Source organism: Sparus aurata, chromosome 16 (genome assembly GCF_900880675.1).
Source record: "Sparus aurata chromosome 16, fSpaAur1.1, whole genome shotgun sequence".
NCBI lineage: Eukaryota > Metazoa > Chordata > Actinopteri > Spariformes > Sparidae > Sparus > Sparus aurata.
The window spans coordinates 9,833,545-9,849,321 of NC_044202.1; the positions used below are offsets into that span (position 1 = coordinate 9,833,545).

The following is a 15,777-nucleotide window of genomic DNA, read 5'->3' on the forward strand; positions in this document are numbered from 1 at the left end:
TCCCCCCTACTCGATCGATCTCCGATACACTCATACGCTCGTCCGTAACGCTCCCTCGGGGGTTTCCCTCTCGTCGATGCAGGCCGTGGATTCCCGAGACTCTGTTGCCATGGCGCTGTATTCCCAGTGTTTCTCCTGGATCATCCTCAAGATCAATCAGAAGATCAAGGGGAAGGAAAACTTCAAATCCATCGGCATCCTCGACATCTTCGGCTTCGAGAACTTTGAGGTCAGAGCTCAGGAGCTGTTTGGCCCGAAGCTGTCTTGCTGACGAGAAGGCAGACCTGTTTACAAGGAAATGTGTCTTTGCTTCCAGGTGAATCGGTTCGAGCAGTTTAACATCAACTACGCCAACGAGAAACTTCAGGAGTACTTCAACAAGCACATCTTCTCCCTGGAGCAGCTCGAGTACAACAGGTACGTGTTCTACATGAAGAGAACCGGCTGAACAAAGATCAATATGATACACGTTAGTTAGTTTGTTAGGGAATTGATTGGAAAATACAGCAGGGAGAAAATAGATAGATTAGGTCCGAAGAGTAATGTGTAATCCAATTCTGTCCCAACATGATCGAAGTTACTTGCTGGAAGAGGTCACAGGTTTGTTCCCTGTGCAGTACTGCAGGTTGTGCAGTAATATAAAGAGAAATAAATACTGCTTACCAGTTTTTTCCTTCTTAATTGTTTGGATTTACTCTCCACAGGGAAGGTGTCCAGTGGGACGCCATCGACTGGATGGACAACGCAGAGTGTCTCGACCTTATAGAGAAGGTAGAAGAGTCGTCACTACTTGTATTATAAACAGTGTTTGGAGTTGCAATAATGTCAGTTGGTGCAGCACATTTCAAAATATTTCAACTAACAGCCCTTTCCAAAGGGGAACTAAAGCTGTTTACATCACTCCTACCAAAACCACCAGACTTCTTTGACAAAAACAGTGATTTCACATGAAAGAACGAGTTCGTTTCTGGCCTACCGCTGCTTCGATTCTTTAGTTTACTTGTGTTATTGCGTGACTTTGGTGAATCCAAAGAAACCATTCGATCGAGGCAGTGTAGACCAGAGGCTCCCTTGTTTTGTGGGGTAGTCTGTTTGCATTGGAGGCGTCAAAGATGGCTGTAATGGCTTTAGTTCCCTGTTTGAAAGGGCTGTCTGATGGCAAGGTAATAAGCCAAACTATCCCTTTAACATCCTCTGTGCATCTGGCCGGGAAGTTAAAAAGTTCCAGACTTTTCTCTGTTATTTTTCTTGTTGTAGTGGGTTAAAATAAAATCTACCTCTCTGTCAGTGGAGAGCTGTCTTGGACTCTTGCCTCAGATGCTCTCTGAAAATCAGCTGATCTAATAACCCTGGACTGAAGTCTCAGAAAAGTGGTGCTGATTTCATAAAAGCTGATGCGATAACGAGCTCTCTCTCTCTCAGAAACTGGGCTTGTTGGCGCTGGTGAATGAAGAGAGTCGATTCCCCAAAGGGACTGACTTCACTCTGCTGGAGAAGCTGCACAGCAGACACTCTGTGAGTTATTTACACACAAACTGCATGAATTATTCAAAAAAATGTGCCGCGCTAGGATTAAATTGTCACATTCTATTTTATTTCTCCTGTAGACAAACCCTTACTATGTCAAACCCAGACTTGCTGACCATCAGTTTGGCATCAAACATTATGCCGGGGAGGTGAGTTATACATAACTGAATATCATATCAACAAACTGTATTATGTTGTTGTGTGACGTCAGGGAGACTTATGGTGAATCTGTCTGTCTCGGTCAGGTCCTGTATGACGTCAGAGGGATCCTGGAGAAGAACAGGGACACCTTCAGAGACGACATCCTGAACATGCTCAAGGACAGCAGGCAGGACACTCAGATACACTAAATCAATAGTTTGTTGGGGTACAGGGAATGAGATTATATTGAGTTGCGGGTCTGTTTCAGTCATTTGACCCCTCACGAAACTGTAAAAAGAGTACAGATAAACTGTTAAAATGCTCCTTTAAACGTCTGAATTATTCACGAACAAACTTCCGCTCTTCAGCTGTAGTTGATTTCCGTTCGTGTGATCCATGATGTCTCTGCTTCCCTTCAGACTGGACTTCATCTACGACTTGTTTGAGAAGGTCGGCAGCAGGAACAACGAGGAGAAGATGGGAACCGCCAGGCGCAAGCCCACCGTCAGCTCCCAGTTCAGGGTGAGCGAAGCAGGCAGTTTGAGATTATTTGATAGATGCAGTAACAAGCTAACAAGAGCTGTGGATGCCAGTATCACAGTGAGCTGAGAAAAGTTATGGATCGAAAGTGCTCCTTGTCCAAGATATTCACTTTAGGGTGATTTAACACAGAGAAAAGCAACAAATCTGGAGACTTATTATTGATAAATAACTTTAGAAACAATTAATAACTTAAATGTATTAGTTATGGTTCATTATTTTTAATTTTCTGTCTCCTCAGGACTCCCTCCACTCTCTCATGGCCACTCTGAGTGTGTCCAACCCTTTCTTCATCCGCTGCATTAAGCCCAACATGGAAAAGGTTTCGGTCCCACACCTCTATCAGTTCTTACATTCACATGATGTCTCAGAGACTGATTGAAACCCTCGTATTTACTCACACTTTCAAATAATCTTTGTCGTTTTACTTGTAGAATCCAAGTGTGTTCAGCCCGGAGGTCGTCCTGAACCAGCTGAGGTATTCCGGGATGTTGGAGACGGTGAAGATCCGTCGGGCCGGCTTCCCCGTCCGCAGAACTTTCAAAGATTTCTTCTCTCGGTAAGTCTGTCTCTGTCTGAATTTCGAAGCCTTTGAGATATTATTTGCCAAGATCTCTCTTTTGTTGCCTCTAGAACATTGTGCTCTCTCTTTTCTGCTTCTCAGGTATAAGATCATTGTGAAGGAGAAAAAAACAGCAGCAGCGGCTGCAGCAGCAGGAGACGATAAGAAGAGGAGCACGGATCTACTTCTCAAATACGACAAAACCAAGAAAGAGTGGCAGCTCGGAAAGACCAAGGTAAGATCCAACAGTTTATGACAGTGGTGGATTGCAGCTAAGTGTATTATAAATGCTGACATGTGAATCTTCCTGGTCAACCTTCACTTTTGTTTCTGCAGGTGTTCATGAAAGAGTCTCTGGAGCAGCGTTTGGAGAAAGACCGGGATGAGGTCCGACGCCAAGCTGCCATGATAATCCGAGCCCACCTGCTCACTTTCTCTGCCAAGTAAGAAACCAGTTGTAGGCATTCATATACGAGATTGCACCCCCTGTAACGGCTGGATCTCATTCACCGTGTTTTGTCAACAGGAAGCACTTCAAGCGTGTACGTGCCAGTGTGGTCACCCTCCAGAAACACCTCAGGAAGCACATCCAGCGCAGGCGGTTCGTGAAGCAGCGCAAGGCGGCGCTGGTGCTGCAGAGGCACAGGCGAGGTCAGGTGGCGCGCACTCGAGTTCGGAAACTCAGAGAGGAGAGGAAGAAGAAAGAGGATGAGCAGAAGAAGAAGGAGGAGGAGGAGGAGAAGAAGGTGGCGGGCGAAGGGGAGCAGGCGGCGGCGGCGGCGGCGGCGGCGGCGGAGGAAGGAGACGAGACGGAGGATAAACCAGTGAGTTTAGATAAAAAACCTCTCCTCTTTAATTTACAGAATAAAAGGTGATATTTTTGTCTTATTTGACACCTTATGAATCTCTCCCCCGATCTTTCCTCCTCTAGAATGAGACCCGCAGTCTGGAGGAGATCCTGCAGTTGGAGCGAGAGATCGAGCGCTTGCAGAAGAAGAGGGAGGACGAGGTGTCTCAGCTGTGTGAGTCCTCCAAACAGGAGCTGCAGCTTCGCCGGGACGCTGAGCTCAAACGGATGAAGAAGGAGGCGTCCCGTAAGGCCACAGGGCTCATCGACCTCCTGAACTTCGGTGGCGTTGATCCTTCGCTGGGAGCAGTCGCGGCTAAACCTGCCGCGGAGGCCAAACCTCCGAAAGCCGCGGGCGCCAACAGGAGTGCGTCCAAAGAGGAGGAGGTAGACGAAGGGTTTCACGCTGAGGATGAGTGCATCCCTCTCCCTGACTTCCCTCCACCTGCTGAGACGGACGCTCCTCTGGATCAGGAGATATTCGCTCACCTCCCTCCTCCTCCACCTGCTTTTGCAGAGGGCACGGTGCCTCCTGCACCACCTCCCCCACCTCCTCTGCCTGCAGACGGCGTGATTGCTGAAGGAATTCCTCCCCCTCCTCCTCTCCCTTCACCTGGAGATGGCTCCGCTGCGCCTCCTCCTCCACCTCCAACTCCCCCAGGAGAGGAGGGGAAAAAGGAGGGAGCCAAGGCAGAGACAGAGAGGAAGGTGAGCATGGTGGAGAGCCTGGTGGACGGGGAGGAGCCTATCTACAGCATGCCGGCCGACACAGAGTCGGACTACGACCAGGAGGAGGAGGAGGGGTCCGTCAACGCCGGAGACGACAGCTCTGTGTCGGGGAGCAACCGAGGGAGCACCACCGTGACGGACGAGGAGCACCTGAGGAAGTCGACCTGCACCAACGCCAGCATCGAGTCCTACAGAGGCAGCTCTGACTCTGTGAGGACACACACTCACACGCATCTGCGCACGCGTGCACGCAGATATGTATGAGCAGCAGTGGAACTGCTTTTAAAAAAAATTGCCAGTATTGTTAAAAAAATCTGATCATGTGACAGAACTAAAGAAACGCTCTCGTTCATGTGTTGTTATATGAAATACTAATTCATGTTTTTGGGCGATGTTGCAGTACGCAGACAGTGACGATGAGCACGACGGCTTGATGGACACTGATGAAGAGGTGCATAATGGCAGAGTGACCTTGCTCAACGGAAATGGACCACCATATTTCCACGGCTACCTCTACATGAAGGGTGGGTTTTATTTTGAAGCGAAACCATCTCCACCTTTTGGAGTTTTTTTGACGTGACAGTGATTTATTACTCTCTGCTCCCTTCAGCTGGTCTGATGATACCATGGAGGAGGCGTTGGTGCGTGTTGAAGGATGAAACCTTCATGTGGTTCCGGTCCAAACAAGAGTCCCTCAAGTCCGGCTGGCTCTACAAGAAGGGAGGAGGCCTCTCCACCCTCTCACGGAGGTTGTTGTAGTTATTACTGAGCGTAGCTGCATGCTATTACCACATCTCCCTGCACCGTTTTGATGAGAAAACTCAAAAAGAAGATGAAAAGAATGGTTATGAAGTTGACCATAAGATCCCGCAAACCTGTCAAATCAGTTCACATTTACCGCACTAAAAGCACTGCTTTGCTGAACAGTTATGACACGCTGCATGAAAGCAGTTTGGCTGCTGGATGCATGGTGGCTTGATCACAGCTGAATGACCATTCATATCTGAAGAATAAGCCCCTGTGTCCTGTCGAGGTGTTCATGTTTGTCTAACTCGATGCTTTGAACCCTCCGCAGTGCTTGAAGACATCAGTGTCCAACTCAACTGCTGAGATTTGACTTCCCTACTCTTATAATCTACTTCAAGAAAGCAAAACTGCTGATCTTTTGAAATATATCATATATAGTTTCTTTTCCAAAAAGTGGGACATCGTTTAATGCTTGGTTTGGTTTTATTCTGTAACGAAACGAGATGAATATAACACACTGTTAAAGTATTCACAAAACCAAAAAATTAAAGAATATCAAAGCAAAAGACACAAATTAAATCCATCGTGAGAGCTGGACGTGCAGTAACAATCTTGTGAAATGAAGTAAGATGAAGTATAAGACAGCATGCAACACAAGCAATATGCATAAAATTGAAATAAAGAATATAATATAAAACTAGATATACACTTATTTTATATCTTCTTCCACTCTCGTCGGAGGTTTTCTATACAAAGGAGCTATTTCACTTGGTATTCCATATTTAGGGTGGGCCGTCTTTGCCTTTGTTTTCATTGTGTCCCGTTCTACCTCAGGAACTGGAAGATGCGCTGGTTTGTGCTGAGGGACAGCAAGCTGATGTACTACGACAACGACAGCGAGGAGAAGCTGAAGGGAACCATCGACATCCGGGCTGCCAAGTAAGATTTATACGAAGCTACAGAGCCGGAAAACACACTCATTCCCTTCTTTGCTGTTTCTCTGTTTCTCTTGTAAACACCTGCATCTCTCAGACACGTGCGCTGTTTGTGTTCGCAGGGAGATCGTGGATAATCATGAAAAGGAGAACGCTCTGAACATTGTGACAGACGAGAGGACATATCAGGTGTTTGCTGAGTCACCAGAGGATGCAAGGTGAGGTGGACGGTAAACAGCGACGAGTTCCTGCTTTTATCCGAGTGGATTCATATGTTCTCCTAACATCTGTCTTTCTGTGCAGCGGGTGGTTTAAAATGCTCAGTAAGGTGCGTGTGTGCACACCTGAGCAGCTGCTGGAGATGTCCCACGAACAGGCCAACCCGAAGAATGCTGTGGTCAGTCTCTAAACACAAGATGATAGTAACTTTTTATGTGTTTGAGTCACTCCCATTTGTTCGTGTTTTCAATTGTTCTCTTCTTCAACTTGTTCGTCCATCAGGGAACTCTTGACGTGGGGCTGATCGACTCTGTTTGTGCTTCAGACAACCCCGATCGGTAAGTTTGGTGACCCACAAGAAAGAAAAGAAAAGCAGATACACGCTGTCGAGGAGCATTTTGTTCTTTGTTCATGTTTTTCAAAATGAGCTGACGATAACGAGCCTTTGGTTTCGATGTCAGTTACTCTTCCTGCATCTATCTATCTATCTTCTTAATTTAACAGTCTATCATGTGATCTTTACAGGCCGAACTCCTTTGTCATCATCACGGCCAACCGTGTGATCCACTGCAACAGTGACACGCCGGAGGAGATGCATCACTGGATCAGTCTGCTGCAGAAACCAAAAGGAGACGCCAGGATAGACGGGCAGGAGTTCCTGGTCAGGGGTGAGTTCTTGGGGGGATACATATAAACCTTTTCATGCACAGTTACAGGGTTACATTGCAATTTAGCAATGTTGTAAAAGAGAACACAAAAGTCATACTTGTGTAAAAGATGTCATGTTAAACTCTCACTGTCACTTTGGTAACAGTGAAAGTGACCCCTACAAATATTTTTCAATTTTCTTCAACCCTTGTGTTACTGTAATAAAACATCTCATTCTTCCTTTCTATCTTTTCTCTCTCCCCGCCTTGTCGTCTGTCAGGCTGGCTCCAAAAGGAGATGAAGACGAATGCAAAGAGCACCTCGCTGAAGCTGAAGAAGCGCTGGTTCGTTTTGACCCACAACTCTCTGGATTACTACAAGAGCTCAGAGAAGAACTCCTCCAAGATGGGAACTCTGGTCCTCAACTCCCTCTGCTCCATCATTCAGCCCGACGAGCGAGTGCACAGGGAGACAGGTGAGGAGAGAGAAACGACGGGATTAGGCAGAAAGGGCAAATGTAATGAGGGATTAGACGTGCGAGGTTAGGGACCAGATGTAAAGTGAGGATTGCAGTTTCAGTATATGCATGAAAAATGTATCATTAACTGGATTCTGTTAGACTAAGTGAAGGATTATGATTAAACCTTCCCTTAATGGCGATATTTTTTTAAAATCTGGAACTAACAGATGCTGTTATAAATGTTTTCTTTAGGTTACTGGAACATCATGGTTTACGGGAGGAAGCATTCCTACCGCCTCTACACTAAGATGCTGAACGAGGCCATGAGGTGGACGGCTGCCATTCAGGGAGTCATAGACAGCAAGACTCCCATCGAGACTCCCACTCTGCAGCTCATCAGAGACATCAAGGTAAAACACGCAGCGAGAGAAACGTCTACGGTGAAATCTTCGGATTTATGACATAAAGTCACTCATTAAGTTGAATCTCTTTGTGTCCCTCCTTAGGAGAACAGTGTGAACCCAGACATCGTGGAGCAAATGTACAGGAGGAACCCCATCCTGAGATACACTCAGCATCCTCTGCACGCCCCTCTGCTGCCGCTCCCTTATGGAGAGGTCACCAGCTGTGAGTAAAACTTGAGCTCATCCAGCTAGGCGCCTGCTTATCATTTGCATCTGGCGTCTGGACACTCCTTAAGAATGATTAAAAACTAAACATGGCTATTTTTTTCACCTTTAATGCCTTCAGAAATATATTTAGCAGAAGTGCCCAAACAAGGCACTGTGTTGGTCGGGTCAGAAATCTAGGAGTAGCAGCTAACAAACGGCGCTCATACGATCAGTAGCGGCCAGTGAGTCAGTGCGTGGCTGTCGGAGGGCCCCTGTGGACACGTACCATGAGGGAAAAACACAGGCTTTAACACACATCGACTGATTTCCAAATGAAACATAGTTGAATGGGAAGAAAGGTGGGAAAAGCACAAAGAGAGGAAGTGAAAATCAAAACCTGAAATGTGAGAAGAGGAAATAACTCAGCCAAAAACCTAAACCAAGACAGAAATATCTGGTTTTAAGGCCAAAACATAACTGGAACAGACCAGACGACTGGCTGAAAAAGCTGTCTCACCTAGAAGTCACACTGTGAGCATCCCCTCCTAAAATACTGTATCTGATACACACTTCAAAAATTATGATCTGATACAAACAACCCCCGCTACACATTGGCATCATCCTTGCTTTTTCATAGCTGATTTTTGCTGCCAACTTGAGCCACATCTGCATAGCTTCTTATTGTTTTTTTTCTTCTCCCTGAAGCATTTCTCTGTCTTTGTTCACCGTTTCCTTTTTTTTTCTTTTTTATCTCTGTGTTTGCAGTACAAAGACAGCAGGGCTATGCCAGTCTGCAGGATGAGGCGGTGCGAGTTTTCAACTCACTGCAGGAGATGGAGACTCTGGCAGACACGGTGCCAATCATCCAGGGCATCCTGCAGACCTGCCAGGACCTGCGCCCTCTCAGGGATGAGGTACTTTATTTTAGCATTCATTTTGTTTTGTTTCTCTATCAAAGAATTACCTGCCAATTTCGGGCACTTGTCTAGTCTCAGCGCTTTTTTCACAGTGAAATATTAGAGCATCACTTTTTTGAAGGGGTCCGACATGTTTGTTCGCCGTCAAATGTTGAATAAAACCCCTCTGATCGCCTCTGTATTCCTGTTTTCTCAGGTATACTGTCAGGTGATCAAGCAGACCAATCATGTGCCTCAGCCTAACAGCCCAGCCAATCGGGCACACTGGCATCTGCTCACCTGCATGAGCTGCACCTTCCTGCCCAGTCGAGCCATCCTCAGATACCTCCGCTTCCACCTCAAGAGGTGTGTGTGTTTTTGTTTGATCAAGGGTTATGCTTATGTGATGCACCACTCGATGAATAATCATGTAATAACTGTGTCATGTGATCTGACTCAGGGTACGTGAGCGCTACCCCGGCACAGATATCGAGCGCTACGCCAGCTTCATCGGGGAATCCCTGAAGAAGACCAAGACTCGTGAGTTTGTTCCCTCCCAGGAGGAGATCGCCGCCCTGCTGGTGAGACAGGAGATGAGCACCACCGTGTACTGCCACGGAGGAGGCTCCTGCAAGATCTCCATCAATTCACACACCACAGCTGGAGAGGTATGGGACACATCAACAAACATATGAGTCAAGAGGTAATGCTTGATAAGAAACTGATCCGTGTTTTTTTTGTGCTGCCGCTGCTGCAGGTTGTGGAGAAGCTGATCAGAGGTTTGGCCATGGAGGAGAGCAAGAACCTGTTTTCTCTGTTCGAACATAATTCCTTCACAGACCGCGCTTTGGAGAGCAGAGTGATTGTGGCAGACGTCCTGGCCAAGTTTGAAAGGTATCTAAGTGCAATATATAAATGTTTTCCTGAGGGATTCATTGTAATATTTATATCTGCACATACTTCAGTTGCTTGAGGGTGTAAACACAGGTTTAGATAGAAGTCCATCTGGCTAATTATGACGTTAATGTTGCGTTTGTTTCGATCTGTGTGTGGTAACTCATCCTGAGTCTGCTTTATCGTTTTTTCCAGACTGGCGGGCAGCGAGGAAGAGGAGGAGGAAGGGGAATGGAAACTCTACTTCAAGCTCTACTGCTTCTTGGACATGGAGAGCATGCCAAAAGAGGGAGTGGAGTTTGCTTTCATGTTTGAGCAGGTAAGAGGAAAGAAAATGGGGCTGGCCGTTTTTTGGCTGATTCCTTTCTGATTCCTGTGATGTAATTTAAGTAAGATGGTTAATCGTCACTTTCTTCTCTTTCTCAGGCCCACGAGTCTCTGATAAGTGGCCACTTTCCGGCTTCTGAGGAGACTTTGCAGCACTTGGCCGCTCTACGCCTCCAGTATCTCCACGGTGACGGGGCAGGTCGGGCCGGCTGGAGCCTCGGAACCGTATATCCAGTCGGACGCCTCCGCAATCGCATCCTCCACTCCACCAAGCCGGGCGTGGGGGCAGCGGGTGGGGCTGGAGGAGCCGGAGGGGGAGGACCGGGAGAAGGGAAGGGCACCGTAGTATCACAGGGAGGCATCCCGGTCGGGGTGGAGAAACGAAAGACTCCAAGCTTCCTGGATGGCACCCTAAGGAGAAGCTTCAAGACGGGGTCACTGAAAAAGCAGAAGGTCAGTGGTGGAAGTAGAAGTAACCCACTGCAAATCAAGTGTACTTGATATTACATAATAGTCCACATTATATTATATTATATTATATTATATTATATTATATTATATTATATTATACTTAATTGAGCTGTGTTTCTGCAGGTGGAGGAGGAGCAGATGTTGGAGATGTGGGTGAAGGAGGAGACGTCGGCCACAAGGACCAGTGTTCTGGAGAAGTGGACCCGGCTGCAGGGCATGCCTCAGCATCAGGCCATGCTTAACTACATGAGCATCATCAAGGAGTGGCCTGGATACGGATCAACCCTGTTCGATGTGGAGGTGAGAAAACAAAAAGGAAATGATGGACCGAAGATATCTGTGCAAACGCCCGACGCCACTAACCTCTTCTTTTCCCCGCTGGCCCCTCTGCAGTGTAAGGAGGGAGGTTTCCCTCACGATCTGTGGCTGAGTGTGAGCGCTGACAACGTGTCAGTGTATAAACGAGGCGAACCCAAGCCGCTGGAGACCTTCCAGTACGAACACATCACCTTCTTCGGGGCATCACAGCTCTGCACCTACAAGATCATTGTGGATGAGAGGGAAATGTTCTTTGAGACGCCGCTGGTGAGCGCTCATTTTTCATTATTTACTCTTTATTTTTATTGATTTTTTTGTTCATTTTTAATAGCCTTATGTCTTTACGGCTGTTTGGGCTGCACCTAAGGGGATTATTTTCATTATCTTCACCAGTGATCCACTGTTTTTCATATCGTGAAATATTTTGATTCTTGTTTATACATTTTTAATCTTGCAAGACTGTTTATGAATTTGAGATATTTGTCATGTTGTGGAACACGTTTTATTGGCTCGCTTAATCACCGCCTGCACAAATCCATTTAGTTTTATTATTGCGTGTTTTTACCTTTTTTTCTTAAAGGCGCACTGATTGTACACATGAAGTTCAGTCTGTGTGTCTTCTGTGGCTCTGATGGGAGCTTTACAAGATTAAAAGATGCTGTTCCGTTGCATTGTGGGAAGTGTAGGATTCAGGTTGTTTGGAGCATGACTCATGCTGGGCATTAAGGCCATAAACTGTATTTTTTAATATATTTTTATATATTTTTTGATATAAATCGCTTTTAAATTTTCCAACACACGATCACCTGATCACACACAAATGCAGCAGTGCACAGTCAGATTAGGATCAGCATTAATCCATCATTTTCTTCTCCCCCTTCAGGTTGGGGAGATCACCAAGATCATGAGGGCCTACATCAACATGATGGTGAAGAAACGCTGCAGCATCATGTCAGTGACCAGCGTCGCCAGTTCCTGGGTCAGGTGATCGCCACCAACCAGCCGGAGCCTTCGGTTCATCCAGTGGCAACAGATGCCTCGGCCCTTCTGCATCGGTCGGTCGGTTTTTAAGGAGGCAGTCGCACCAAATCCTCAAGGTTTAAGCAAAAGGGTGGTGGTGGTGGTGGTGGATGAGCGTCTATGATTGAACGGGGGAAAAAATAGAAGCAAGAAAGAAGTGGACACAGGAGCCAAACGCACACTCTACTGGCCTGGGTTTCACTATGGATATGGGGATAAGGGATCTATTTAGAAAAACGAGCATGACAAAGAAAAACAACCTGTATTTTGGGACGGTCCTTTCAAACACACATAACCCTCCTCCCCCCAGTCTTAGTCCTGCATGTAGATGTTCAAGCACACACGAAAACCTCTCTCCGTTGTTTCCTTTTCTGGACAAAACTCCGTAATACAAGCACAACTCAGCCGCCCAGTCCCAGTCTGTCCCAGGCCGAGACAGACACCCTCGCTCCCCAGTGCACTGCCAGACAGAAGAAAAGCCACACTTTCTCAGTTAAATCACCCTTTCTCACTCCTCCAGTTTCAGACTCTCTCTCTCTCTCTCTCTCTCTTTCTCTTCACGTGACCTCACTCCCGTCGCATCTTTGTTTGGTATTAAGTTATAACGCTGAATTCTTGTTTCTTGCTTGCTTTCTCTCTGTTGTATCTGTAACGTCGGCTGTTATCGCATCTGCTCGTGACTGAGAAAAAGTACTCGATGATGATTCTTCTTCAGGGGCTGCTATAAAAAGGGGGGGGGGAGTGATCTCCCTCCTGCCCGCCCGCCCAGCACAGTGTTCACTTGCTCACTCGTCAGTGCCACCGTGTGGCCACAAGAAGAAGACAGCCAAAGGAAGTGGCTTTAAGTTTTTCTGAACACCGATATTCTTGACAAGTAAGAGAAGAAGGTTTTTTCGCTTTGGAGGCTCTCTGGTCATGGAGAGTCTGTGCATGGCTCGACGAGGAGGAACATTTACCAGAATAGTATGAGACAAAACATTTCCCCTATCTGTGTCTTCATATAAAAACACTATCTACTGTATATTCACATCCACATAGACCGAACCGACATGTATCGTTTTGTACTGTATATCACACATTATAAGAGTTATTGAATTTTCTCGGTGGCCACTGCACTGTACAGTAGATGCCATACTAAATGCAATGTGACACCTCGTGTAAAATACATGCAAAGTGAATGGTGTGTGTCTGAATATGATGCCAATACTGTACATCCTTCACTGGCTGTGCCATTTAGTGTGACTCACAGACAAGTAAGAATTAATTGCAAAAAAAAAAAACACCATAATGACACTGGCTGCCACAGTGTTTCTGATGAATTTTATCATTGTTATTATCTCGTAATTGGAGCCATGAAATACTGTATATCCCCGTCTGCTCATGCTATTATCACTTTTTTTTCTTTACTAAGATCAGTGACTCTAAAAATAACGCATAAGAGCTCCGGTTTTGTCTGTGTTTCCGACGTGTTTATGAACTTTTATTACTGGTATTATTACTGTACGCCCTCTGCAATCTTAACCACCCCGAAGTGCTGTGTCTGGAATGCTGCTGTGTGTGTGTCTGAGTGTGTGTGTGTGTGTGTGTGTGTGTGTGTGTGTGTGTATTCATGGTGTAGTTAATAGCTGGAAAAGAAAAGGGAAATGAGAAAAGAGTGTATTCCTTGGATATGAGACGTCTTTACATGACTAACCTTAGAATGGTTTCGTGATCGTGAGTTAAAGGGAAAAGCATGGGACATGGAGGGAGGGTTTTCGGGGGTTATTTATTTCTTATTGAACTGTATGTATTGCAAGGTGTGTTTTGGAAGGATAATGTATAAAAAATATATATATATAATGGATTTTTTTGCGGTCTAAGAGGAGCAGATGTGACACTGTGAGGATATGGGCTCGGATATGGTTTAATTGTGCACTGAGAATGCTGACAGTCACATCACTGCATTGTGTGCGTGTGTGTGTGTGTGTTTGTGTGTGTTTACGGACTGAAGGTGAAGTCACTGTTCTGTCAATATCATCTGACTCTGTGGCACTGCAGGTAGATGGCAGCACCCCTCATGTATAACAACTCCATATCAAGGGGGGTGGATATGAAAAATGGTCCAATAAAGCTTGTTGTGGGGTTTTGAGTTTAGCTATTTCCTGTTTTAATTTGTAGGTTTTATCTTCACTTGGCATGTGTCTTTTACACTTCCTGTCTTTGTTTGCTTCCCACCTTTTTTTGATTGCCTCTATTTATTTCCCCTCCCTCATTAGTCTTCCCTGTCCCAGCTCTGTTTTTACTCATCATGTGTCTTCAGTGTTCCCTGTGCCATTTGGGTTTGTTCTGAGTTGGGTTTTTGTATTTTTACAATACGTTACATGTTACTGACGCTCGCCTTTTGTTTTTTTCAATCCGTCTGTCTTGGTGTCTTGCATTTTCTAATCATCACAGTACGAACCAACCAAATATGGACCCAGCAGATTCCTCCTTTGAGGATGAAATCTTCAAAATAAAACAGGAAATAACTGGACTAAAAACCCCAAACCAGAACAACTGTGTCAATGATAATTTCAGTATTTGCTTGCCAGGCTGCGTGTCGTTGAACTTATCTCTGGGTTAAGTTGTTTGTTGTCTGTCTGGAGTGCCACTTACAGGGCCGAAGCCAGGATTTTAGAAATACTGAGGTCAATGGCACCAAAAAAAGATGTTATGATATTCCTCTTCTTTCTGCACAGTTATGTTGTCTTAAGATTTAACTTCCCAGCATGGTCCAAATGCTGTTTCAAAACCTCCTCACATCATCGGAATAATATTTTGGTGAGAAAATGGCAAATGAAGTATTATGTATTCAAATTTAAACATATTTTAAGTCAATTAATGTAGAAAGCCTGTTAAAGTATCCAGGTGTGTGTTTTCCCTTTACTTCCTTTGCTAAAAAGTACCAAGGACATGACCTCAGTGTCTTCCATCATGGCCCCGGCCCATGTTGCATACACACAGCCCACTGGGATCCTGCCTATAGAGTTAGAATAAGCAGAACTTGCTCACAGGTTCCACTTTGAACTTTTGGTTATTTTGGTTTTGGCTGTAACCAGAGGAGAGACCAGAGAACACATAAGCCATAATTAACAAGGAACCCTATGCTGTCTGTTCTAATTATTCTATATCTATGGTCCTGTCTGTCACTGATATTGCACTGAGTAGGAAGAAGTTGCCCTAGAGTTGCTGAAATGCGATCAGTGCGTTTGCTAAGGAGAACGACAAATTCGAGTTTGCGGTATCTGATCAAAGATCTGTTTCCAAGGGCAACTTCATCACAAAGGGTCCTGTTATCAGCCGCAGGCGGCCAGAGTGGGGCCCGTTCTTATCTTATGTTATGCTTATTATCATCATTACATGGTAGAACATATTGTGCTAGTTAAAAAAAAAAGAGAAAGAGAGAGATATGTGTGTTGTTCTTTTTTTATTTGTAACTGGCTTTACAAAATTATGCTTTAATAAATTATTGGAATTATTGTCCTCGACTTCATGTTGTCATTGTGAATTTATTTTGATGCGTAAAGACTGACAGACAGAAGTGGAAAGTAATTAAGGACATGAATTAGTTACTTCTGTATAATTTTGAGGTACTTGTACTTAATTTAGATTTTCATTTCACGCTACAGTATATACTTGCAGTATTGTAGTCCACTTTTTACTCCACCATGGCCACAACCCTTAGCCTACTGATACAACTCTCATATTTGTCTGTTAGGCTACAGCCAGAGGCTCTTTGTAATTCTTCTCTGGGGGCTAATATTTATGGAGGACTGAAACTGTCAAAATAATAAATAAATAAATAAGGTATAATTAAGTCTTAAAATGTAGCTGTATTAATTTGCTTCTATAGTTTTTTAAATGTGT

The 15,777-nt window shown here is 45.2% G+C and overlaps 1 protein-coding gene across 2 annotated transcripts in view; it reads left to right on the plus strand.

Moving 5' to 3' along the window:
* The window catches only part of myo10l1 (myosin X, like 1), a 43,583-nt gene extending 28,185 nt beyond the window's left edge, over positions 1 to 15,398 (plus strand). The window contains exons 12-43 of one of the 2 annotated variants that reach the window (XM_030443876.1): positions 83 to 229; positions 317 to 417; positions 705 to 771; positions 1,423 to 1,515; positions 1,608 to 1,676; positions 1,773 to 1,855; positions 2,088 to 2,190; positions 2,450 to 2,530; positions 2,643 to 2,767; positions 2,873 to 3,005; positions 3,107 to 3,213; positions 3,297 to 3,594; positions 3,702 to 4,604; positions 4,747 to 4,870; positions 4,957 to 5,098; positions 5,928 to 6,032; positions 6,151 to 6,246; positions 6,332 to 6,425; positions 6,530 to 6,585; positions 6,773 to 6,915; positions 7,176 to 7,370; positions 7,608 to 7,765; positions 7,862 to 7,982; positions 8,732 to 8,880; positions 9,080 to 9,228; positions 9,323 to 9,530; positions 9,620 to 9,756; positions 9,952 to 10,075; positions 10,183 to 10,536; positions 10,678 to 10,854; positions 10,948 to 11,139; positions 11,756 to 15,398. In XM_030443876.1, coding sequence (XP_030299736.1) covers positions 83 to 229; positions 317 to 417; positions 705 to 771; positions 1,423 to 1,515; positions 1,608 to 1,676; positions 1,773 to 1,855; positions 2,088 to 2,190; positions 2,450 to 2,530; positions 2,643 to 2,767; positions 2,873 to 3,005; positions 3,107 to 3,213; positions 3,297 to 3,594; positions 3,702 to 4,604; positions 4,747 to 4,870; positions 4,957 to 5,098; positions 5,928 to 6,032; positions 6,151 to 6,246; positions 6,332 to 6,425; positions 6,530 to 6,585; positions 6,773 to 6,915; positions 7,176 to 7,370; positions 7,608 to 7,765; positions 7,862 to 7,982; positions 8,732 to 8,880; positions 9,080 to 9,228; positions 9,323 to 9,530; positions 9,620 to 9,756; positions 9,952 to 10,075; positions 10,183 to 10,536; positions 10,678 to 10,854; positions 10,948 to 11,139; positions 11,756 to 11,860 — 5,139 coding nt within the window. In that variant the 3' untranslated portion in view covers positions 11,861 to 15,398. The remainder of the gene's footprint in view (positions 1 to 82; positions 230 to 316; positions 418 to 704; positions 772 to 1,422; positions 1,516 to 1,607; positions 1,677 to 1,772; positions 1,856 to 2,087; positions 2,191 to 2,449; positions 2,531 to 2,642; positions 2,768 to 2,872; positions 3,006 to 3,106; positions 3,214 to 3,296; positions 3,595 to 3,701; positions 4,605 to 4,746; positions 4,871 to 4,956; positions 5,099 to 5,927; positions 6,033 to 6,150; positions 6,247 to 6,331; positions 6,426 to 6,529; positions 6,586 to 6,772; positions 6,916 to 7,175; positions 7,371 to 7,607; positions 7,766 to 7,861; positions 7,983 to 8,731; positions 8,881 to 9,079; positions 9,229 to 9,322; positions 9,531 to 9,619; positions 9,757 to 9,951; positions 10,076 to 10,182; positions 10,537 to 10,677; positions 10,855 to 10,947; positions 11,140 to 11,755) is intronic. The other variant, XM_030443877.1, reaches the window with a different exon arrangement.
* Positions 15,399 to 15,777: the final 379 nt, after the last annotated feature.